This window comes from Coturnix japonica, chromosome 24 (assembly GCF_054131305.1).
Source record: "Coturnix japonica strain WE chromosome 24, WE-NBRP24, whole genome shotgun sequence".
Classification (NCBI taxonomy): Eukaryota; Metazoa; Chordata; class Aves; order Galliformes; family Phasianidae; genus Coturnix; species Coturnix japonica.
In genome coordinates this window covers 1375408-1400881 of record NC_140686.1, presented here as the reverse complement: position 1 = coordinate 1400881, position 25474 = coordinate 1375408, and the positions used below count along the sequence as shown (strand labels likewise).

General features: G+C 47.8%; 2 protein-coding genes across 2 annotated transcripts; one reads left to right on the top strand and one right to left on the bottom strand.

Moving 5' to 3' along the window:
* Nucleotides 1–1424: 1424 nt before the first annotated feature.
* On the top strand, nucleotides 1425–1991 carry LOC146756947 (olfactory receptor 14J1-like). Its single transcript, XM_085523279.1, has one exon. It carries the CDS (start codon nucleotides 1425–1427, stop codon nucleotides 1989–1991), a length of 567 nt encoding a protein of 188 aa, XP_085379405.1.
* A 5674-nt stretch (nucleotides 1992–7665) lies between these two features.
* LOC146756946 (endogenous retrovirus group K member 8 Gag polyprotein-like) lies at nucleotides 7666–19425 on the bottom strand. The gene is made up of 2 exons (XM_085523278.1): nucleotides 19419–19425; nucleotides 7666–9113 (listed from the first exon to the last, which is right to left on the bottom strand). Exons 1-2 carry the CDS (start codon nucleotides 19423–19425, stop codon nucleotides 7666–7668), a joined length of 1455 nt encoding a protein of 484 aa, XP_085379404.1.
* Nucleotides 19426–25474: the final 6049 nt, after the last annotated feature.

The window sequence follows — 25474 nt, the reverse complement described above, 5'->3', positions numbered from 1 at the left end:
CAGGATGTGTGTGGTGTGAGCGGGCTGCGTGCTCTCTGCAGGAGAGACCATGACAAGGAAAGTCTCACTGCAGACCGTGAGCTGCTTTTCATAGAGGGTTAACTTAATTCGGGATATCCCATAGCAGATCTGGATGTAGGCACTGCATGTTTCTTTATTGTAGAAAAAGTCTTCTGCTCCAGCTGAGGGCATCTGTACTGCAGTGTCAGAGCACAGCCGTGAGGGCTGCGTGTCCCAGCACGGCTGCAGGCTGTGCAGCCGGGGCTGCAGGCGGGTGCCCAGGGCTGTCCTGCAGAGCAGGGTCCCTGCTGTGCCCCAGGGGCTGTGTGCCGGGTATGGGACTCTGCCGCCTGCCAGGCTCAGCACTCAGCCTGCCCGGGGAGCTGCCCAGGGCGCTGCGGGGAGACGTGTGGTGTGGGGGGAAGGAGCCCCCCGGCAGGGCTTGTGCTGCCACAGCTGCTGCCTGGGGCAGGGGGATCACAGATCTATTGCACAGTTCTGTTTCCTAGGGCCCTTGGAAGAGGAGATCCAAGGCAGGGGATTTCCATTTCCTGTTCTGAGGTAAAACGAATTGTAGGCAGAACGTGGCAGTCATACTTCTGAGAATTTTTCTTCAGTCAGTTGCTTGTTTTGTGAACAGTCATACGTGTTGTGCTTCCAGTCTCCCATTTTTTGAAGGATGGAAAGAATATTAATTATCACCATTTTCTGTAGGTATGAATAATTCACTTTAGCTGCAAACAGGTAGCTTTTTCTAACTGAATTTGAATGGCACAGAGGCTCCTTTTGGGGCGCTAAAAGCAGTTGGGATAAAGATATGAGACAGGAAACAGATGAAAATATCCAGGGAGACAGGATGAGGTAAGAAAGTAAGAGGAATGGTTAGAGCTCCAAATGCTGTTTCTGCCTACGGAATGCTGAAATTTATGAAATTAAATGCAAATAATGGTGCTAAATGTACACTGTTGTAGGAGAATGAAAACATTTCATATTATAGCAGGAGGAGTGTCTCTGAGAATGGTCTGGACTTGTCATTATCTTCTGCACTCTGAACAGGACTCCAAGCCCAACAACAGCAGATGCCCAACAGCAGCTCCATCAGCGAGTTCCTCCTGCTGCCATTGGGAGACACGTGGCAGCTGCAGCTCCTGCACTTCTGGCTCTTGCTGGGCATCTACCTGGCTGCCCTCCTGGGCAACGGCCTCATCAGCACAGCCGTAGCCTGCGACCGCCGCCTGCACACCCCCATGTACTTCTTCCTCCTCAACCTGGCCCTCCTCGACCTGGGCTGCATCTCCACCACTCTCCCCAAAGCCATGGCCAACGCCCTCTGGGACACCAGGGCCATCTCCTACGCAGGATGTGCTGCACAGATCTTTTTCTTTCTCTTCTTCCTCTCAGCAGAGTATTCCCTTCTCACCATCATGTCCTATGACCGCTACGTTGCCATCTGCAAGCCCCTGCACTACGGGACCTTGATGGACAGCAGAGCTTGTGCCACCATGGCAGCAGCTGCCTGGGGCACTGGGGTTCTCTATTCCCTGCTGCACACTGCCAGTACGTTTTCACTGCCTCTCTGCCAAGGCAATGTTGTCAACCAGTTTTTCTGTGAAATCCCCCAGATCCTCAAGCTCTCCTGCTCAGAATCAAATCTCTGGGAAATTGTATTTCTCATTTTTAGTGCCAGTTTAGCCTTTGGCTGCTTTGTTTTCATAGTGGTGTCCTATGTGCAGATCTTCATGGCCGTGCTGAGGATGCCCTGTGAGCAGGGACGGCACAAAGCCTTCTCCACATGCCTCCCTCACATGGCTGTGGTCTCCCTACTTGTCAGCACTGCCTTTTTTGCCTACCTGAAGCCCCCGTCAATTTCCTCCCCACTCCTGGATCTGACAGTGGCGCTTCTGTACGCAGTGGTTCCTCCAACACTGAACCCTGTTATCTACAGCATGAGGAACAGGGAGATCAAGCACGCTCTCAGGAAGGTGTTGTAATACGCACTATTCCAGCTTCCATAAAATGCACAACTTCCTCATAGGATTCCCACTGTTGGTTCTCTATATTTTATGTATCTTTAGTTGTTTGATTATGTAAGATATAGCTACGCGTGGAAAAAAAAAAAAAAAAAAAAAAAAGTTATTGAATATATAATTAGAACTTATTTCTTTTCTACCTGTTTTCCATTTTCTCACTCCAAGAGCTCATGTAAATTTTGGAAGTAACCGCGGGAGACAAGTCTCATGCTATCATGGTCAACAAGCCTCGTTTATTAGGTGTTACAGCATTTCATTTATACAATCAGTAATAAGTTCATGCATATTGCAAAAGTTAAGCTCAGGATTGGTGAATTAGACATTACTTCATCTGACCTTTGTGGTTAGTCTTATAGATACTTTTTCTTTGCAGCTTTGTCTTACACCTTGCTACACATCTTGCTTTTCCCTTAGGCCGTCCTTGCTTCTAGATACATATTTCATCTTTAGCTACATACCCTGTCTTTTCACATACTGATTTCTCCACAGCTGCTTAGCCCGTGACCGTCCCTAGGATAAACCGTCGTTGTCTTTAATCATATTCATTCTTTTACAATTTAACTAGTGGAATCTCTTCATGTCCTTTCTCATGAAGCCATTCTGCATAAACACTCTCCACATTTCCCCCGTTTTTATTTTGGACGACCGAGGATACATTGTATTTTGAGTCGACCATTCTCATTAGTGCATTTTGCAAGCATTTAAAGAGGCAAGGAACTATTAATATGATAGCTATCAGTACCAGACCGATTGTGATCAAATGCTGTAGCAGAGAAGTAAGCCAGGGGCCTAAACCTAAACTTCTAAGCCAGTCATCAAGACCAAAACCAGATTGCACCTGCAAACGGTTAGTTAATGCGTGCAGCATTTGTATCTGTTTGTGTATAGACACGGAGTGGTCTGATAAGTTCATACAACACATGCCTTCGAACTCCTCACATCCGTGCCCCTGTGCCAGTAGTAGAAAATCAATTGCTGCTCTATTCTGGAGTGTAGCATGCCTTACTGAATCCACATCCATCAGTAGTTGAGATAGTGCCTCTGAGGTGGCATTCGTTTGTTTTGCTAGCCAGCAGCCTAAACCATTTAGCATGGCTAATGCTTTAGCAGCGGCAACATTAGCTGACAAAATAGAGGCAAATATTCTTCCTGTTGTAGACCAAAATTGTACCTTATCCTTACAGTCTGGGGTAAAGGCATGAGTCACCCTTTTCACTCTAGAATGCTGTCTGTGAATTTGGAGGATCATAGAAGTATTTGGAGTAAGCAGTGTTAAACGACCTAATGTGCATGGTCCTCCTACTATCTTAGAGGGGACTCCTGCCCAAGCCCGATCTCCACATATCAAAAACACTCCATAGGGCAATGTTATAGGGTTGTTAGATGAAACAGATATACTGGTGCTTGTATAGTTACACCATGCTGATTGATTTCTATATACAAGCAGGCTAGAATTTACACTTCTTGGTTTGATTTTTGATCTGTCAGGCCCAATTCGATAACTGCCGGTCCAATTAAAATATACGCACCAATTGGCTTTTACTGATCCCAAAATTTCCAATTCTTGTGGTTCTAGAGGGGCTACAGGAAAGTGTGGTATATATGCATCCCAATGGTCTGCGTAGCCTTTTGTACCTTTTGATCGGCAAGGCAGAACACCTTCTGGACATGGAGGAGTGTCCAAAGGTATGCCTACCAAGCAGGTAGAAAAAGGATTGCCAGGAGATGATAATGCTAAACATATGGCATCTTGACCCGTCTTGTTGGCTAACGTAACCCAGACATTTTCCTTAGGCTGCGGAGGGGCCCAAAATGCACCACAGCATTGCAGCCAGACCAGAACTCCTAGGGCTGTTAGGCCCCAAGAGCTCTGACTGTATCGCCGCATTGATAGCTTATGACGCGAGACCTCCTAGCAGCTTGAGCTCTCTGAGCGTATCTCTTAAACACCCAGCAAATACGGGTCACTGATATAGCATCTGGCGATTGATCTTCCTCCGATTCTGACTCTAGCGGTTGGTCTTCTGCCCACCAGGTTTTTTCACACTCTCTGCACCACAGAACGTGTTGGTTAATGTAAAAGATTGATTGGTGATACCAACCCAATTTTCCACAACCACCACAAAGAAGCAACACTTGAGCCTTATGCTCACGCACACCACATCCCCAACACCTGTAATATCTATTAGATGGAATCAGTCCTCGTATGTCATCCAATGCATGCACCAGTTCCAGATATTGACCATAGAATTTTTGAGTCACTGTTGACTGAACATGCCGAATGAAGGTCTGGAGTGGCTCCTCAATCAGCTGGAGACACTCTTCCAACGTTTCTGCAGTCACTGATCTGTAGGCAGTCATCCAGGTTCACCGTGCTCTCCGGGATGCGATGGCCTCACTGGCTTGGTCCAACGAGCAGGAATCCACTCAGAACCTGTAGGGGTTGAAACATAAAGGTAGCCTCGCCCTAAATAAAGCACTCTTGCAGGGCCTTTCCATTCCCCAGTTTTCAAGCATCTATACCTAACCCACATTTCTTCTTCAAAATGCTTTTCTGATTCTGGGCTCTGTAACTTATGTTTTTCGGCTGCAGGACAGTCTGAGGATCCTATTATGCATAAATGATTCAATACAAACAGTGCCTTAGCAAGCCTTTCCTGCATGTCCTGAATTTCTGAGAATTTCTTAAGATAAGTTTTCAAGGTACTGTTTGCTCGTTCAACTATTGCCTACCCTTGCGGATTGTGTGGAATGCCAGTAATATGCTTAACACCCCATTGTTGTAGAAAACGTTGAACCTTTTGACCTATGTAGGCAGGACCATTATCTGTTTTTAACTGTTTGCATACTCCCATGACTGCAAAACATGCTGTGAGGTGTCGGGTTACATGGATGCCCCTTTCCCCAGCCTGAGCTGTTGCCCAGATAAAATTGCTGTAGGTGTCAATGGTGACATGCACATATTTTAACCTTCCCAGACTGGGTTCATGGGTAACATCCATTTGCCATATTTCATTGACTGATAAACCTCTAGGATTAACTCCAATTCCCAGACCCACTCCACTGTTGTGATTTGCACAGACTGGGCAGCTTCTGACAATGGCAGAAGCATCTGTTTGAGAGATCTGAAATTGCCTCTGCAGTCCTCTGGCATTCTGATGGAAGGTAGCATGAGCTTCCCTTGCCAGAGTAAATTGTGACATTGGTACTGCAACTGATACCAGCCGATCTGCCCTCTGATTGCCTTCTCCTAAACCCGTGCTTAATTTATGACTCCTGATATGGATAATGGAGTAAGGCTCTGTTCTGTTCCTGAGGGCTCGCTTGAGTTGTAAAAATAACTCATATAATCGCTTGTTTTGAACCTCCTTAACAATTGCATCCTCAATTCTTGAGGCCACCCCTACTACATAAAGGGAATCTGAAACCACATTCAAAGGCTCAGTGATATTAGAAACAGCCCACACTACAGCAAGAAGTTCTAGCGTTTGTAAACTGTCTTCAGGGACCGCCTCCAGTGTGTGTTGCTGCCAAATTCCCTTCTTTTGCCAAACAATAGCTGCTTTGCATGTCTTTTTCCCAGCGTCAGTGTAAACAGTTACAGCTTCCGAGATGGGTTTGTCCCTTCGCAAAGGCACGCCAATCCAGCTCCATTCACTGATCCATTGCAATGCTCGTGGAACAAGTGGACCTGTTTCTATTTTAGCTCCCAAGGCTAAAAGCGCTTCAGCTAGATCTGGCGAATTCAGCAAATACCAGTCTAGCGTTGCTTTTTCCATGGGAAGATAAACTGACTGTGGTTCCAGACCGCTAATTTCCAATATACGCATGCGGCCTTTTTTGACCACTGCTGCCAGATTTTCAATTTTTGTGGTTATTGTTTTCCGTTTTTGAAGAGGTGGCGAAATCCACTCCAGGACCCTTTCCCCCGTTTTCTTTTTATGCTGAGTAACTGCACCAAGGAGATGCATATCGCTGCTCCAAATGGTAAGAGTCAATGGTACTGTGGGGTCCATGCGGGAGACGAACCCTTTGGTAATACAGTCTGAAATCTTTTGTAGCACCTCCTTTTGTTCTGGCATAAGAGTCACTGGGGAGCAAGGGTCCGTGCCTTTCAGCAGGGGTAGCAGTTTTTCTAGCAGCACATTTGGGAGACCTACTATTGGTTTTAGCCATTGTAAGTCTCCAAGGAGTTTTTGTGCATCATTAAGGGTAGAAATGTCCGTAGCAATGGTTAATTTTTGCGGTTTCACCTGCTTATTGGTGATTTGCCATCCCAGATATTTCCAGGGCGTGGATTTTTGTACCTTTTCAGAAGCTATAACTAAAGAGGAGGTTGCCAGCACTGCTTTGATATGCTCAATCTGAGAGTCTGTGAATGGATCCTTTTGAGCCAGAAGAATATCATCCATATAGTGATAAATAATGGTGTCCGGCATTTCTCGGCGTAACGGTTGCAGTGCTGCGTCGACATACAGCTGGCAAATAGTTGGGGAGTTACGCATTCCTTGTGGTAACAGTAACACTGTCCATTCAAATCGCTTGTCGGGTTCTCCCCTATTTATCGCTGGCAGAGTAAAAGCAAAACGTTTTGTATCCTGGGGGTGTAAAGCAATTGTAAAGAAACAGTCTTTCAGGTCGATGATGAGGATGGGCCAATTCTCAGGAATCATAGAAGGGTTGGGTAATCCGGGTTGTAGCGCCCCCATGGGCTCCATCTGGTCGTTGACAGCCCTTAGGTCGTGCAATAGACGATATTTTCCAGATTTCTTTTTGATTACGAATATCGGAGTATTCCAAGGGCTAGTAGACAGTTTCAGATGCCCCTGGGCAAACTGCTCCTGCACAAGTTGATGTGCTTGCTGAAGACTTTCCCTTTTTAGTGGCCACTGCTTAACCATGACTGGATTTTCTGTAGTCCATTTAAGTGGTAGTGGGAAAGTCCAAGCAATGGCCATTATACTAAAGGGTGTTCATTGGTAAGAACAAGACCCAGTTGAGCCAGCACGTCCCTACCGATAAGGCAGGATACCGTAGGTGGAAGTAGTGTAAGTGAAAAAATTGCTGTGGCTCTCCTGCCATCTATTTCCACTGTGAGCATAGGGGTTTGGCTTGCCAGTGTCATTCCTCCGACTCCTGACACTCTGGTAGTTGAAGATTGAAGCGGCCAGTCAGACGGCCACTCCCCTGGGGTGATAATTGATGTATCCGCTCCTGTATCCAAAAGTCCTGTCAGAGTAATACTCTGATCACGGTAGCGCAGAGTGCACGATTTTTTCGGGCGCGTTGATAAATCAAGAGTAAGCAAAGTTAATTTCCCAGTTGAGCCAAATCCTCCCTGTTTTCTTGGCTCTTGTTTAAGGGGAGTCAGTCCTTTTGCTAACTGCGGCAGCGGCACTAATTGAGCTAGACGCTGCCCTTTAAGTATTTTTACAGGCAGGTAAGGGGTGTGTACCATGATCATAATTTCCCCTATGGTAGTCCGCATCTATTACTACAGGTAAAACAAACAGTCCCATCATGCTGACAGACGATCTACCCAATAACAGTCCTCCTACTGCTTGACCATTAATCATGACAGGGCCAAATAGTCCAGTAGGAATCCGATAGGGCTGATTAGTCAAAATAGTAACATTTACTGAGGCTGCCAAGTCCAAGCCGAGGCTCCCGCTGGTGGCAGGTTGAGGTTGTTGCTGTTGGGGGTTGCTGATACTGCAGCTGCTACTTGTGTCTGAGCGCGGCTGCTGCTCGCGCTGGTTTTTGAGTTTCCCGACCTCTTATTGCAGGCAGCAGCGTTGTGAGTGTTGGATTGACATTTGCTGCACCAAATCCCAGTGGCTTGGCAATCGCGACGAACATGTCCAGTTTTTCCACAACGGAAACATCTCATACGGAGGCTGTTCTGCGAGCGTGGGCTTGTAGCGACTGCAGCTTGGAGGGGTGCAAGGGCTGCTAGAACCTGAGTATGTGAGGATTTTGATTGCTCCTGAAATGCTTTTGCCTGCTCCTGCAACCCCTCACTAATTTTCTGCAAAGCACTCACTAAGAATGCCTGGGTTCCAGTTGGAACCGAAGCAGCCTTTTCTAACAACTCAGGGATCGACCAATCTCCGGGCAATGTATTGACCAGGGATCGGGTTGAGGAATTACCATTTTGGAGCACACATTGTTTAATCAATGCCCCTTGCATATATTCCGGAACACTAGCCTTCTTAATGGCATCCACAACTTTATCTATGAAATTACCTAGCGGCTCCTCACGCCCCTGTCTTATTCCCATGTAAATGGGCGTTCCTCCCGGAGCTTTTATACTATCCATAGCTTTCCTGGCTAGATTCATAGTTTCTCGCAAAATTTCAGGGTCAGAAATCGCCTGAGCCTCTATTCGACTCCATGCCCCAAGACCCAACAATTGCTCCATTGTTACACCTGCTAAGGGGTCTCCTGGTCCTCTCTGAACTGCTGCAGACGCCACAGCTAACTGATGCCAATGAGCATTAAACAATATTAACTGGTGAGGAGTATAGATCAATTTTGTTATACTTCTAATATCTGCTGGGAGAAGGATATGTGCACTAAAAAGATAATCTAGCATTTGCCTGGCCGGTTCACTAGTCACTCCATATGTCCCTACAGTAGCTCGCAACTGTGATAACATCTTCCAGTCTAGAGATTGAATCTCAGCCTGAACTCCTCCCTGCGGCAAGGGAGCATAAACAACAGGAAATGCAAGATTATCAGTCGCTGTCTGTACTAATTCATTATCACCATCCTCTATTCCGCGCCTTGCCAGCATAGACCACAACTCGCGCCTTTCCTTTACAACAGTTCCCACAAAACCAGACCCAGCTCCAGAGATCGGACCCGACCCGTGCAGAACTGATGGCTCCGGAGCTACCGAAAGCTCAGAGCAGCCAGACGGCTGCGGCTGCGGCACAGACGGTGCCGAGACAGGGAGCGGCGCCGAGTCGGCTCCGGACGGCGGAGCTTCGGACAGCGAAGGGGGGGGGCTAGAGGAGACCTCTGCGGGCTCCGTTGCTAGGTCAGCCTGCACTTCGCGAGGGGGTGCAGAGGGCACTGAGGCTGCAGACGGCAAAGTAACGGAAGAAAAAACAGGGGGGTTTGGAACGCTAGTGCCCCATGGCAGCCCATAATCTTGATTCTGTTTTTGCACAGCTTGAGCTTCCTGAGCTGCCCTTTTTCCGCCTGACTCATCAACAACTCATTATGCACTGCTTTCCACAACTTACTTATCTTTTTTGCCGACTTATCATCATTTAAAACTAACTCCCACAACTTGTCCCCATACCGCCGCCACTCCTCTAGTGTATGCACTAAGTGGGGGTTTGCAAAAAAGCCATATGAGACCGCGTGGCTCAATAAAGCAGGGAGATCCTTTTCTAAGTCTATACCCTTAAACTGTCTCCGCCTAAGAAAAGCGGAAAATAAATCATATGCTGCTTGCCTGTCCATATTTACTCACGTCGGTACCGTTGCAGCCCTCCAGGCTTCGGCAGCACGTATCGGTCGAGCCCACCAGTGTGGTCACTCGAGACGCGGAGCTCCAAGTTCAGCTCTTTCGTCGTCCGTCTAGCTGCGGGACCCGAACCCAACGCAGTTCTTCTCTCGTGGCAGCCCTTTTTTCCTTATCACATCGAGGGTCACCATTTGTTGGAAGTAACCGCGGGAGACAAGTCTCATGCTATCATGGTCAACAAGCCTCGTTTATTAGGTGTTACAGCATCTCATTTATACAATCAGTAATAAGTTCATGCATATTGCAAAAGTTAAGCTCAGGATTGGTGAATTAGACATTACTTCATCTGACCTTTGTGGTTAGTCTTATAGATACTTTTTCTTTGCAGCTTTGTCTTACACCTTGCTACACATCTTGCTTTTCCCTTAGGCCGTCCTTGCTTCTAGATACATATTTCATCTTTAGCTACATACCCTGTCTTTTCACATACTGATTTCTCCACAGCTGCTTAGCCCGTGACCGTCCCTAGGATAAACCGTCTTTGTCTTTAATCATATTCATTCTTTTACAATTTAACTAGTGGAATCTCTTCATGTCCTTTCTCATGAAGCCATTCTGCATAAACACTCTCCACATGTAAACATGTATCCAGATTCCCTGAATATGTTAGAAGATACCTAAAATGTTTTCAAAAAAGACATTTGCTTAGGTTTTCTGTCTTCATACTTTGTCTGGATTTGGGTAGGTACAGCCACAGACAGCAGCTCAACGTGCTCTTTTCATTTCTGATCTCTTTACACCACCACAGTGCTCTCAAGTCCTCTCATTTTTGCAGGCCTGAAGGTCTTCTATGTCTCCCAACAGTCCTGTTCTCTACAGCAGCACTACAGGACAGAAGTAAGTAGCTGGCAATATGAACAGGTCTGTCAGAGCTGGTCTCCTTGCCGGCACTGCCGTAACAAGAGGGCTCCTTTAGAGCAGGGCCAGAGAACTGGAGGCCTCTTCCAAAGCTGGTGTAAGTAATATACCTCAGGAGCTGCTCCCTGAGAAGACCTTGAAATCTTCTGGTGCATTTCACTGACTGGCAGGGATAGTTTCAGATGTCCCAAGGAGATTTGTAAGGGACTCAAGGCAGTGCTGAGGTTTAGAATTTGTGGTTTAAGGACAAGATAAAAAGAAAAAGATTATAAGTATGATAAATGCTTATATACATATATATATAGTATATTTTCACATATATACAATATAGGCAGTTGCTAACACATATGCATATACTAATACATATAGATATCATACATAGAAGATAATAGTTTATATGCATATCTGTTTGCAAGTCCAGAACCTGTTGCAGGGGTTTCAACAGTCTCAAGGTTCACTATAGAAACTGGAGAGGCTTTTTTCCTATTTCAGGAGTTGGAGCAACTGCAGAGCTCATTGCCAGAGCTGGAATCACCACAGGACCTGTGATTGAAGTTGGAGCAGCCACTGGGCTCATCGGAGGGATTGGAGTGACCACAGTGCTGTACCTCCTGGCACAGTGCACCTCCCTTGGGAGGCATTTGTTTTATTTTCTTATAGCAATACATGGAACAGATACAGGACCTGTAGCAGGAGTGACTGCAGAGCTCATTATGAGGGGTGGAGTGACAGCGGGATCTGTCCAGAGCATGGAGCAAACGCAGGACATGTGGAAAAACCTTGGAACTGTTGCAGGGTCTGTGCCGGAGTTGCAGAGGCTGCAGCACTGTCAGCATTTCCAGCTCTCTGGATCTGGCACACTGCAGTCATCTGTGTTTCTAGGGGATTACCAGAGCCACAGCAGACCTGCCCCCAATATTCTACCAGATTCTCAGGATCCTGCAGTTGCTCAGAGATGAAGTTCTGTCACGGGTTAGTTAGATTTACCTATGCCCGTGACAGGGGAAGCCACCCCACGACCCCCCCGGGGCCCGGAAAGGAGGGGGAAAAGGGGAGTGGGATAAAACAGCGACAATCTAAGGAGGAAAAACTTATTTTACTAAATATGATATCGAAATACAAGATAACACAATATAATATAATTAAGGCTAACAAATCGAACGAAACAGAGAGAGAGAGTCTCCGAAAACCGAGAGGCCTACTGTGAACTCTAGGCGACACGGCTGGAACGCTTCCCACTCTCCGAGCAGTTCGAGAGAAGAAGGAGGGCACTCCAGCCTGGGAACGGGATTATATAGAGTCCTGGTCCCGTGACTTATTGTTACTCCTGTTGTTCTCTGGGATATGTAGTCTTCTTCTGTGGACTGCACATTCAACAGAAGTATCCATACTTGACATGATGTTATGATGTGGAATACTGATAGCAAAATTACAAAATTACAAAACCATGACATTCCACCCCTTATTCTACATTATTACATCATGGTTAATATATACATATATATACATATATATACACGTATGTAAAATTGTGATAGCTAAATAGAATTGCATGTAACATAACTAAATGTACAACTATAATAACTAAAATACACTACACATGCAAACATATATATATATATATAGATACATAAAATTATTGACTGCACTCCCCCAGCATCAAATTCCCTTGTGGCACACATTGAACATCCCCATCCTTCTGCATTACCCACCAAGTGCACCCAGGTCCCTGGGCGAAGACAGTTCCACGGATAGGTTTGCCCTTTCCAGAAGCTGGAAGGACCCAAACAGCTTTTCCCAACATGTTCTTTACATGTATAACAGGGACCTTATCTCCTTCTACAGTGTGTAGGGGGCTAGATTGACTAGGACCATCACGATTGACAGATCCTCTAGTATTGACCAACCAAGTGGCTTCTGCCAGATTCTTCTCCCAGTGCTTAAATGTTCCACCACCCATTGCTTTCAACATAGTTTTCAACAACCCATTATATCGTTCAATTTTACCAGAAGCTGGTGCATGGTAGGGAATATGATAAATCCACTCAATGCCATGATCTTTGGCCCAAGTATTTATAAGAGAATTTTTGAAATGTGTCCCATTATCAGATTCAATTCTTTCTGGGGTGCCATGTCGCCACAGGACTTGTTTCTCAAGACCTAATATGGTGTTTCGAGCAGTTGCATGGGGTACTGCGTATGTTTCAAGCCACCCAGTGGTTGCCTCTACCATAGTGAGTACATAACACTTACCACTGCGAGATCGTGGCAAGGTGATATAATCAACCTGCCACGCCTCCCCATATTTATACTTTTGCCATCGCCCTTCCTCCCAGAGAGGTTTCATCCTTCTGGCTTGTTTAATTATGGCACATGTTTCACAATCATGAATAATCTGCGCAATAGCGTCCATGGTTAAGTCCACCCCTCGGTCTCTGGCCCACTTGTATGTTGCGTCTCTTCCTTGATGACCTGAGGTCTCATGAGCCCATCGAGCTAGAAATAATTCACCCTTATTCTGCCAATCCAAGTCGATTTGAGCCACCTCAATTCTAGCAGCTTTATCTACCTGATGGTTGTTTTGTTGTTCTTCAGTAGCCCGACTTTTGGGCACATGTGCATCCACATGACGCACCTTTACAACCATATTCTTTGTTCGGGAAGCAATGTCCTTCCATAGTTCAGCGGCCCAAACAGATTTTCCCCTCCGTTGCCAGTTATTTTGTTCCCACCGCTGTAACCACCCCCATAAGGCATTTGCCACCATCCATGAGTCAGTATAAAGATACAGCATTGGCCACCTCTCCCGTTCAGCAACATCTAAGGCCAGCTGGACAGCTTTTACCTCTGCAAACTGACTTGATTCTCCCTTACCTTCAGTGGCCTCTGCAACCTGTCGTGTGGGGCTCCACACAGCAGCTTTCCATTTGCGATGCTTCCCTACAATGCGACATGATCCGTCAGTGAATAGGGCATATTTCTTTTCATTTTCTGGTAATTCGTTGTATGGTGGGGCCTCTTTAGCACGTGATACCTCTTCTGCTGGTGATGTTCCAAACTTTTTATCTTCAGGCCAGTCCATGATTACCTCTAGGATTCCTGGACGATTGAGGTTTCCCATTCGCGCTCGCTGTGTAATCAGCGTAATCCACTTGCTCCAGGTGACATCGGTAGCATGATGGGTGGAGGGAACCTGTCCTTTGAACATCCAGTTCAGCACTGGCAGTCGAGGTGCCAAAAGGAGCTGTGTTTCAGTCCCGACTACTTCGGAAGCAGCCCGAACCCCCTCATACGCGGCTAAGATCTCCTTCTCAGTTGGAGTGTAGCACTCTTCAGACCCCTTATATGATCGACTCCAGAATCCCAGGGGTCGGCCTCGGGTCTCTCCTGAGGCTCTTTGCCACAAACTCCAAGTGGGGCCTTTCTCTCCAGCAGCAGTATAGAGGATGTTCTTTACATCCTGTCCAGTCCGTACTGGCCCCAGGGCTACAGCACGGGCTATCTCTTGTTTAATCTGTTCAAAAGCCTGCTGCTGCTCAGGGCCCCATGCAAAATCATTCTTCTTCCGCGTTACCTGATAAAGGGGGCTTACAATGAGGCTGTAGTTTGGAATGTGCATCCTCCAAAAGCCCACTGCACCCAGGAAAGATTGTGTCTCTTTCTTGCTAGTTGGTGGAGACATGGCAGTGATTTTGTCGATCACATCTGCTGGGATGTGACGACGTCCATCCTGCCACTTTATACCTAAGAACTGAATTTCCTGGGCAGGTCCTTTTACTTTGCTTCTCTTAATAGCAAAGCCAGCTTGTAGAAGAATCTGGATTATCTACTCTCCTTTTGTGAAAACTTCTTCTGCTGTATCGCCCCACACAACAATGTCATCAATGTACTGCAGGTGTTCAGGAGCACCACCCTGTTCCAGTACAGTTTGGACCAACCCATGGCAAATGGTTGGGCTGTGTTTCCACCCCTGGGGCAAACGGTTCCAAGTATACTGAATGCCCCTCCAGGTGAAGGCAAACTGTGGCTTGCATTCTGCGGCCAAAGGAATAGAAAAGAAGGCATTGGCAATGTCAATGGTGGCATACCATTTGGCTGCTTTTGACTCCAGCTCGTACTGGAGTTCCAACATGTCAGGCACAGCAGCGCTCAATGGGGGTGTGACCTCATTCAGGCCACGGTAGTCTACTGTCAGCCTCCATTCTCCACTGGCTTTACGCACTGGCCATATGGGACTGTTAAAAGGTGAGTGAGTTTTACTGATCACTCCCTGATTCTCCAACTGGCGAATCAAATCATGAATGGGGAGCAAGGAATCCCTGTTGGTACGATACTGCCGTCTGTGCACTGTCTTTGTAGCAATCGGCACCTGCTGCTCTTTTACTCGTAGCAGCCCCACAACAGACGGGTCCTCTGACAGGCCAGGCAAAACAGACAGCTGCTTAATGTTGTCCATGTCTACAGCAGCTATCCCAAAGGCCCATCGATACCCCTTAGGATCCTTGAAATGCCCCCTTCTGAGGTAATCAATACCCAGTATACATGGAGCCCCTGGGCCAGTCACAATAGGATGTTTTTGCCAGTCTTTGCCAGTGAGGCTTATTTCAGCCTCCAGCACAGTCAATTCTTGAGAGCCCCCAGTCACTCCAGAAATATGGATTGATTCTGTCCCTTCATGACTGGAGGGCATTAGGGTACACTGTGCACCGGTATCCACCAGCGCCTTATATTCCTGTGGTTCTGATGTGCCAGGCCATCGAATCCACACAGTCCAGTAAACTCTATTATCCCTTTCCCTCCCCTGACTGAGGGCAGGGCCCCTCTATTGGTTACCTGTGATGACTGGAGCAACTCCACTGGTGGTTGGTATGTCTAGTAGTTCTTTCACCCGTGCTCGTAGTGCAGACGTGGGCTGATCATGCCACTTCCTCATGTCTTCTCCACGGTCACGTAGGTAGCGCCACATGGAAACACGCGGTGCAATCGTACTGTTGTTCTTTGCTCGAGCTGGGAAGCGTGTGCGTTTAACAGCTGAGACTTTTGATGATGCAGGTGGGGAGTAGGACTGGACTAGTTTGATCAGATCCTTCATTAGACCTGGAGGCCCGTACGAGGATTGACCTTCATCAGTTGTTTCTGATACTATTACGGGATCATTACAATTAGTTGATGGAAACAATTTCTTGCACATTTCATCTACTCGGTTTTCTAGCCGTGAGATGGCAGAAACTGCGGCATGCAGTTGGGGGAGCTGCTGATCGGTGGTTTGAAGCATTATAATCAGCTCAACAACTCGGGGCCATCTGTCCACGAATCCTTTAGATCCTGATACCAATGACTGTGCAATTCTCTCTGGTGCTGTACTTGTGATTTTCTGCCACATGTCAGGATCGGCCCTCACTCTCTCAGGGTCAAGTTCGCTTGGATCAGGGCTGTACAACATTTTCGCCATGGCCAATTCCCTCAGGCGCTGAATGCCTTTTTGGACGGTATTCCAACTATCAAATTTAGGCTTCAAAGCATCCTTATAGGGGTACCTTTCTCTCACGGCTTCTAACAGCCGCAACCAGAGAGTGGCAGCTCCATCCGAACATCTGCTAATCCCTCTGTCGATACCTGCATCTTGGGCGATGCTTCCTAGTTGGCGAGCTTCATTACCATCTAGAGACAAGCTGTTGGCCCCGTTGTCCCAGCAGCGAAGCAACCAAGCAAGGATACCTTCATCTTGACGCCGTGTGAACTCCTTTCTTGAGCCTTGGATTTCAGTCAGCTTCAGAGGTCGACAGTAGGTGATTTCCTCCTCATCATCAGTCTCTTCTTCATGCCTCTTGGTTTTTGCCTTTGCTTTTTTTGGTACTGCTCCATGCCCGGCACCTGGGTCTTCTGCTGGCCCCCCCTGTGCTTCTCCTTCTTTTCGTTCTAGACGCATGGACACCCGTTTCCATTTCTTGCCTTCCACAGGGGCAACTGATATTGCTACTGATGCCTCCTGTGACTGATCAGAATTAACTTGGGCTTGAATCTCAGATCGGAAACTCTCTCTCTCCAGAATAGTATGATACAAAGCACGGTATGCATAAGCCAAACCCCACATAAGGTTTACCTCCTTAGATCTCTGACCCAAATACTCACTTAATTTCTTAGGGTCCCTTAGGTGTTCAAGAGTGAAATCCCATGACACTGCGGGTCCCCATGCTTCTAAGACTTTTCCTAAACCTTTCCATATTCCCTGCCAGTCATCATTCTCTGGTTCTGGAGGAGACTTCCGCATAGAACGAATGCATAGGAACATATATGCATGCATTGATAGTGATAACATGAATGCAAGTATGAACCCTATCTCAGTTATTGAAAAGCGTGTGGAAATCTGAGAGTACAACCTAAATAAAAAGGGTTTATTTAGCCTGTACAATGAATTAAACATGGTGGTGTTTGTAAAATTGCCTGTTCCATCTGGGATGCAAGTATTTGTAAAATTGCCTGTTTCATCTGGGATGCAATTGGATTCATAGCTGGCAGGCTCTGTAAAAGTCAGAACTAGCTAGCTTTGCTCTAAGGGAGAAAGAAATCCCTTTGTTTTCTACACAAAAGTTAGATAGCAGTGCTGAGAATGTACAGCAGCCCTTAATGTTGACAATTTGTCTGGTATTTCAAGGTCACGTTCTCCGTGAGCAGCTACGGAAAGATAACACTCCCAACACTCCCGTAACGAAGCTCTTTAAGAGCAAAGAGAGAGTTGTTCTAAAAGCTAAAAAGCTCTATGCCCGCATTCTCCACCAAAAAATCTGTCACGGGTTAGTTAGATTTACCTACGCCCGTGACAGGGGAAGCCACCCCACGCCCCCCCCCGGGGCCCGGAAAGGAGGGGGAAAAGGGGAGTGGGATAAAACAGCGACAATCTAAGGAGGAAAAACTTATTTTACTAAATATGATATCGAAATACAAGATAACACAATATAATATAATTAAGGCTAACAAATCGAACGAAACAGAGAGAGAGAGTCTCCGAAAACCGAGAGGCCTACTGTGAACTCTAGGCGACACGGCTGGAACGCTTCCCACTCTCCGAGCAGTTCGAGAGAAGAAGGAGGGCACTCCAGCCTGGGAACGGGATTACATAGAGTCCTGGTCCCGTGACTTATTGTTACTCCTGTTGTTCTCTGGGATATGTAGTCTTCTTCTGTGGACTGCACATTCAACAGAAGTATCCATACTTGACATGATGTTATGATGTGGAATACTGATAGCAAAATTACAAAATTACAAAACCATGACAAGTTCCAAAGCCCTGGGGGTGCCCACCTCTCCAGGCAGCTGCCCAGACGGTCCCACACCCCCTGCCATGCAGAGCCTTCTCACCTTGGTGCAGATATCTCACTGATATTCCTGAATAATTTTTTAACTTCAATCCTAGAATCCTAGAACCACCAAGGTTAGAAAAGGCCTAAAATATCATCCAGTCCAACCGTTCACCTATTACCAATAGCTCCCACTAAACCATGTCCCTCAACACAATATCCAGTCAGTCCTTGAATAGCCCTGGGCTCCCAGAGAAGTCAATGTCAAATGTGTTATTCCTAATCATACCAACAATATTACTTCCAAAACCCAAAGATGACCACAGAGCTGACTGTGCACAAAACTTCACTTTGTCAGCTGCCAATTTTATCATGATACAAATCAAGGTCAAACAGCATAGCAAAATAAATGCCCTAATCCAGCATCCCGAGTTGACAAATAATGTAGCAGGGAAAACAAGCAAAAGCAAGGAGCTGTGCAATGCAGCTTCATGAGAAGACTCAGCAAGCTCCACAAACAGGGAAACTATCAGCGTCATGGCCTGCAGTTCTCCAACTCCCACAAAGCCCTGTGTTATCTCACTCTGGACAGATGTGCTGTTATCTCAACCCTTGAAGCCTCACATCAGGCACCAAAATGACGGTGGTTGTTGAACCCAACATGTGGCTCAGTAGCACACAGTGCTTTGTACACTGCCCCATTCCCAGTGGGATGGGGATGAGAACTGGGAAAAAAAGTACATCATGTGGGTTGTAACAAAGCAATTTACTAAGAGAGATAAAAGGAGAGGAGTAATAGTTATCACTATATATCCGTTGATACGGAATCGTATGTAACAACTGATGCACAAGCACTTGCTCAGCACCACCAGACTGAAGCACAGCTGGGCTCTGGGCAGTGAAGAGACTGAGATGAACTCCCAGACCTTTCAATACAATTTCTACTTGCTGTCAGCTGATAGAGAACGTCCCTTTGGCCACTTTCAGTCAGCTGTCCTCACTCTGTTCCCTCCCAGCTCCATGTGCCCTCCACTGACCATGGCCTTGGCTCCGTACAACACTGCTTAGCAGCAGCTGTAACCATCAGAGTGTTATCAGTGGTTTTCTCCTAGAACCAAAACACTGCACCATAGCAGGCAGTCTGAAGACAATTCCATCTGAGCTGTAACTCAGATTCCTGCCTGTCCTCCTCCTCTTGTTCTTCCTGATCAGGAAGCAAGGAACAGAATCTGCCGCTCTCCTCTTTGTGCCTTTTCCATCAGTTCTCAGCTGGCTCCTCTGCCATCCCCAGGCAGAGCTCAGTGCACTCTCACAAAGGGCAGCAGCCTTTCCTCATCTTCCTTGCCCACCCATCATGAAGTGTCAGTGAATAGTGAAAAGGGACCCCATAGTAGATGAAAAGAGAACACTTTGCTACAGAAAGGGAAAGGGGGCCTCACTAAGGCAAAGGGTAGTTACAGATAGATAGTTTATGTTAAGGGGGAGCAGAGAGAGGGGGTATTGCAGACGCTAAGCTTGAGAAAACAAGGGGATGAAGGCCATGAAGATCAGGGTGGAACAGCCCGAGAACAGCGTGGTGATTAGATGTCCACAGAGCAACTGGAACCAGGTTGGAGGGTGCCCCTCCTGAAGGGTCGAATGTTTACAGTGAGGAAGACGATGAGCCTTCATCCCACCACCACCCCCACAACTTACTACGCATGCGCAAGGGGGGAGGGACTGCATGCTAATGGGGTCTGAGGAATGTAATCAATATGTATCCCAATTCCTGCCAACTACTGATGATGTATTAGTTCAGCCTGTATCTGTTGCACGCTTTCTCCTGACGGTGTGCAAGTGAGGTGGAGCTACCCCCCTTGCACCAGGGTGTGTGTGCATCACTCATTAAACATACCTGCTTTATAACTACTTGGTGGTTATGGGGTTTGATTCCGCAAGTCACCATCTCTAGGGCCATCCTGCTCTATTGCCTGCTCCATTATCGGGGTGATGAGTCCATCAAGGCCTTTATATGGGACCTCATTCATCCCAATGACAACGGGAAGGCCGGCAAGCAACAAGGTAAGTGTGACCCATAAGTGTGACCCCATAAGGGCCAATGGGGACCCCAGCCCCATAAGTGGGAACACAGACCCATAAGTGAGGATCCAGACCCATAAGTGGGTCCCCAGAATCATAAGTGTGACCCAAAATGACATAACTGTGATTCTAGCCCCGTAAGTGTGACCCCATAGGGGCCAATGTGGACCCCAGACCCATAAGTGTGACCCGTAAGTGAGGCTCCAGCCCCATAAGTGGGTCCTCAGACCCATAAGTGTGGCCACAGCCCCATAACTATAGACTTGGAGATGTCCCCAGCCCCATAAGTGGGTCTCCAGCCTCATAAGTGTGAACAAAGACCCATAAGTGTGGCCCCAACCCCATAACTATAGATTTGGAGAGGTCTCCAGACCCATAAGTGAGGCTCCAGACCCATAAGTGGGTCCCTAGACCCATAAGTGTGAACACAGACCCATAAGTGTGACCACAAACCCCATTTATATGGGGCCTCATTCACCCCAATGACAATGGGAAGGCTGGCAAGCAACAAGGTGAGTGCGACCCATAAGTGGGACCCCATAGGTGTCAACGGGGAACCCAGCCCCATAAGTGGGAACACAGACCCATAAGTGTGACCACAAACCCCATAAGTATGATTCTAGCCCCAAAAGTGATACCCCAAACCCCATAAGTGCCTCCGCAGCCCCATAAGTGTGACCCATAAGAGAGGCTCCAAACCCATAAATGTGACCCCATAGGGGCCAATGGGGACCCTAGCCCCATAAGTGTCACCCAAAGCCCCCTAACTGAGACCCTTTAAAAATTTTGAGATGTCCCCAGCCTCATAAATGTGACCCATAAGTGTGGCTCCAGCCCCATAACTTCATCCCCAGCCCCATAAGTGTGACCCCATAAAGGCCAGTGGGGACCCCAGCCCTATAAGTGGGAACACAGACCCATAAGTGTGACCGCATAGGGGCCAATGGGGACCCCAGCCCCATAAGTGGGAACACAGACCCATAAGTATGACCCAAAACACCATAACAATAGACTTGGAGATGTCCCCAGCCCCATAAGTGGGTGCCCAGACCCATAAGTGGGACCCAAAACCCCATAACTGAGTTCCTAAGTGTGAATCCAGCCCCATAAGTGGGACTCCAGCCCCGTAAGTGAGGCTCCAGACCCATAAGTGAGGCTCCAGACCCATAAGTGTGACCCCATAGGGGCCAATGGGGACCCCAGCCCCATAACTGCATCCCCAGCCCCATAACTGTAACCCCAACCGCATAACTGAGACCCTAAAGACTTGGAGATGTCCCCAGCCTCATAAGTGTGACCCCATAGGGGCCAATGGGGACCCAAGCCCATAACTGGGAACACAGCCCCGTAAGTGCCTCCCCAGCTTAATAAGTGGTTCTCCAGCCCCATAAGTGTGACCTATACCTGCATCCCTAGCCCCATATCTGAGTCCCCAGCCCCATAAGTGTGACCCATAAGTGAGGCTCCAGCCCCATAAGTAGGTCCTCAGACACATAAGTGGGACCCCAGACCCATAACTGCGACTTCAGCCCCATAAGTGTGACCCATAACTACATCCCCAGCTTCTTAAGTGTGACCCGTAAGTGCATCCCCAGGCCCATAAGTGGGTCCCCAGCCCCATAAGTGTTACCCATAACTGAGTCCCCAGCCCCATAAGTGGGAACACAGCCCCATAAGTGCCTCCCCAGCCCAATAAGTGGGTCTCCAGCCCCATAAGTTTGACCTATAACTGCATCCCTATCCCCATATCTGAGTCCCCAGCCCCATAAGTGTGACCTCGGCCCCATAAGTGTGACCCATAAGTGAGGCTCCAGCCCCATAAGTGGGTCCTCAGACCCATAAGTGGGACCCCAGAGCCATAACTGCGTCTTCAGCCCCATAAGTGTGGCCCATAACTACATCCCCAGCCCCTTAAGTGTGACCCATATCTGCATTCCCAGCCCCATAAGTGTGACCCATAACTGCATCTCCAGCCCCATAACTGAGTACCCAGCCCCATAAGTGTGTCCCCAGCCCCATAAGTGTGACCGATAAGTGCATCCTCAGCCCCATAAGTGCATCCCCAGCCCCACCAGTGAGACCCCAAACTTCATAACTGCATCTCCAGCCCCATAAGTGTGACCCCAGTGGGGACACTATGGGGGTTCCTGGTTGACATACCTGTACCCAGCCCCATAATTGTGACCCATAAGTGGTTCCCCAGACCCATTGGTTCATCTCCAGCCCCATAAGTGCACCCACAGCCCCATACCTGCATTCCCAATCCCATAACTGCATCCCCAATCCCATAAGTGGGAACACAGACTCATATCTGAGTCCCCAGCCCCATAACTGCATCCCCAGCCCCATAAGTGTGTCTTCAGCATCCTCAAGGGGAAGAGAGCTGGATCTGCTGACAGTGCTGCAGCCTCTGCAACTCTTGGCACAGACCCTGCAGCAGCTCCAAGGTTTTGCTACACGTTCTGCACTTACTCCACACTCTGGACAGATCCCGCTGTCACTCCACCCCTCATAATGAGCTCTGCAGTCACTCCTGCTACAGGTCCTGTAGCTGTTCCATGTATTGCTATAAGAAAATGAAACAAATTCCTCCCAAGGGAGGTGCACTGTGCCAGGAGGTTCAGCCCTGTGGTCACTCCAACCCCTCCAATGAGCCCAGTGGCTGCTCCAACTTCGTCACATGTCCTGTGGTGGTTCCAGCTCTGGCAATGAACTCTGGGGTCACTTCAACTCCAGCAACAGCCTGAAAGTCAGTACAGCTCCTACAGTGAACCCTCTGGCTGTTAAAACCCCTGCAACTAGTCCTGGACTTGCAAACAGATAAACATAGGGATTAGTTCATATATGATTGCAACTGCATATGTTGTATATGTGTGAAAATACACTAAATATATTATATATGTATAAATACATTTGTCATAATTATTATCTTTTTCTTTTTCTCTTTATCTCAACCCATAAAATTTAAACCACAGCACTGCCCCGAGTCTCTTACTGATCTCCTTGGGACTATTCAATCTGATCCAGTAACACACTGAAGAGCAAACTAAGATCTTGAAGTTTTCTCAGGGTGCAGTTCCTGAGGTATATTCCTTACACCAGCTTTGGAAGAGGCCTCTAGTTCTCTGGTCCTGCTCTAAAGGGGCCCTCTTTTTATGGCAGTGCCAGGAAGGAGACCAGATCTGACACAGCCGTTCATATTGCCGGCTACTGACTGCAGCACTGGATTTCTGCTGTAGAGGCTACAGGACAGTCGTGAGACACACAAGACCTTCAGGACTGCACAAATGAGAGGGCTCGAGAGCACTGTGGTGGTGTAAAGAGATCAGAAATGAAAAGAGCACGTTGAGCTACTGTCTGTGGCTGTATCTACCCAAATGCAGACAAAGTAGGAAAACAGAAAACCTAAGCAAATGTCTTTTTTGAAAAGATTTTAGGTATCTTCAAACGTATTCAGGGAATCCGGTGACATGTTTACATGAGCTCTTGGAGTGAAAAAATGGAAATTAGGTAGGAAAGAAGTGTAATATATTTTTATTTATGAGTTCAATTTTTTTTTTATTTTTTTATTTTTTTTTTTTACGTTGCTATATCTCACATAATCAAAAAATCAAAGATGCATAAATCATGAAGAACCATCACTGGGAATCCTATGAGGAAGTTGTGCATTTTATGGAAGCTGGAATAGTGCTTATTGCAACACCTTCCTGAGAGCGTGCTTGATCTCCCTGTTCCTCATGCTGTAGATAACAGGGTTCAGTGTTGGAGGAACCACTGCGTACAGAAGTGCCACTGCCAGATCCAGGAGTGGGGAGGAAATGGATGGGGGCTTCGGGTAGGCAAAAGCGCCAGTGCTGAGAAACAGGGAGACTAAAGCCAGGTGAGGGAGGCACGTAGAGAAGGCTTTGTGCCGTCCCTGCTCAGAGGGCAGCCTCAGCACGGCCACGAAGATCTGCACATAAGACACCACTATGAAAACAAAGCAGCCAAAGGGTAAAATGACACTAAAAATGAGAAACACAATTTCCCTGTGATTTGATTCTGGGCAGGAGAGCTTGAGGATCTGGGGGATTTCACAGAAAAACTGGTTGACAACATTGCCTTGGCAGAGAGGCAGTGAAAACGTACTGGCAGTGTGCAGCAGGGAATTGAGAACCCCAGTGCCCCAGGCAGCTGCTGCCATGGTGGCACAAGCTCTGCTGTCCATCAAGGTCCCGTAGTGCAGGGGCTTGCAGATGGCAAGGTAGCGGTCATAGGACATGATGGTGAGAAGGGAATACTCTGCTGAGAGGAAGAAGAAAATGAAAAAGAGCTGTGCAGCACATCCTGTGTAGGAGATGGCCCTGGTGTCCCAGAGGACGTTGGCCATGGCTTTGGGGAGAGTGGTGGAGATGCAGCCCAGGTCGAGGAGGGCCAGGTTGAGGAGGAAGAAGTACATGGGGGTGTGCAGGCGGCGGTCGCAGGCTACGGCTGTGCTGATGAGGCCGTTGCCCAGGAGGGCAGCCAGGTAGATGCCCAGCAAGAGCCAGAAGTGCAGGAGCTGCAGCTGCCGCGTTTCTGCCAACGGCAGCAGGAGGAACTCGCTGATGGAGCTGCTGTTGGGCATCTGCTGTTCCTGGGCTTGGAGTCCTGCTCAGAGTGCAGAAGATAATGACAAGTCCAGACCACTCTCTGAGGCATTCCTCTTGCTATACTATGAAATGTTTTTATTCTCCTACAACAGTGTACATTTAGCACCATTACTTGCATTTAATTTCCTGTCGTTCATCATTCCTTAAGCAGAAGCAGCATATGGAGCTCTGACCTTCCTCTTATTTTCTTATCCCTTCTCCCTGGATATTTTCATCTGTTTCATGTCTCGTATATTTACCCCAAGTGCTCTTAGAGCCTCATACCCCAGCTTCTGTGGCATTCAGTTTCAGTTAGAAAATGCTGCCTGTCTGTAGGATAAGTGAATTATTCATGCCTACATAAAATGATGATAATTCCATCCTTCGAGGAAGGGGAGAATGAAAGCGCATCATGTGTGACTGTTCACAAAACAAGCAATTGATCGACAAAAAATTCTCAGAACTCTTATTGCCCCTTTTAGATTTTTGACTCCAAATCTCATTGCCTCAGAACAGGAAATGGAAACCCTCTGCCTTGGCTCTCCTCTTGAAAAGGGCCCTCAGAAACATTCAGTTGTGCAGTGGAGCTGTGATCCCCTGCCCCAGGCAGCAGCTGTGGCAGCACAAGCCCTTCCGAGGGGCTCCTTCCCCCCACACGTCTCCCCGCTGCACCCTGGGCAGCTCCCCGGGGAGGCTGAGTGCTGAGCCTGGCAGGCGGCAGAGTCCCATACCCGGCACACAGCCCCTGGGGCACAGCAGGGACCCTGCTCTGCAGGACAGCCCTGGGCACCCGCCTGCAGCCCCGGCTGCACAGCCTGCAGCCGTGCTGGGACACGCAGCCCTCACGGCTGTGCTCTGACACTGCAGTACAGATGCCCTCAGCTGGAGCAGAAGACTTTTCCCACAGTAAAGAAACATGCAGTGCCTGCAGACGTATCTGCTATGGGATAACCCAAATTAAGTAAACCTTCTATGAAAAGCAACTCACGGTCTGCAGTGAGACTTACCTTGTCATGGTCTGTGAGCTATGCTCCTGCGGATAGCATGCAGCCCGCTCACACC

What these genes read in the sequence shown, in the direction of transcription:
- LOC146756947 (XM_085523279.1), top strand. Translation starts at nt 1,425, where the DNA reads ATGTCCTATGACCGCTACGTTGCCATCTGCAAGCCCCTGCACTACGGG.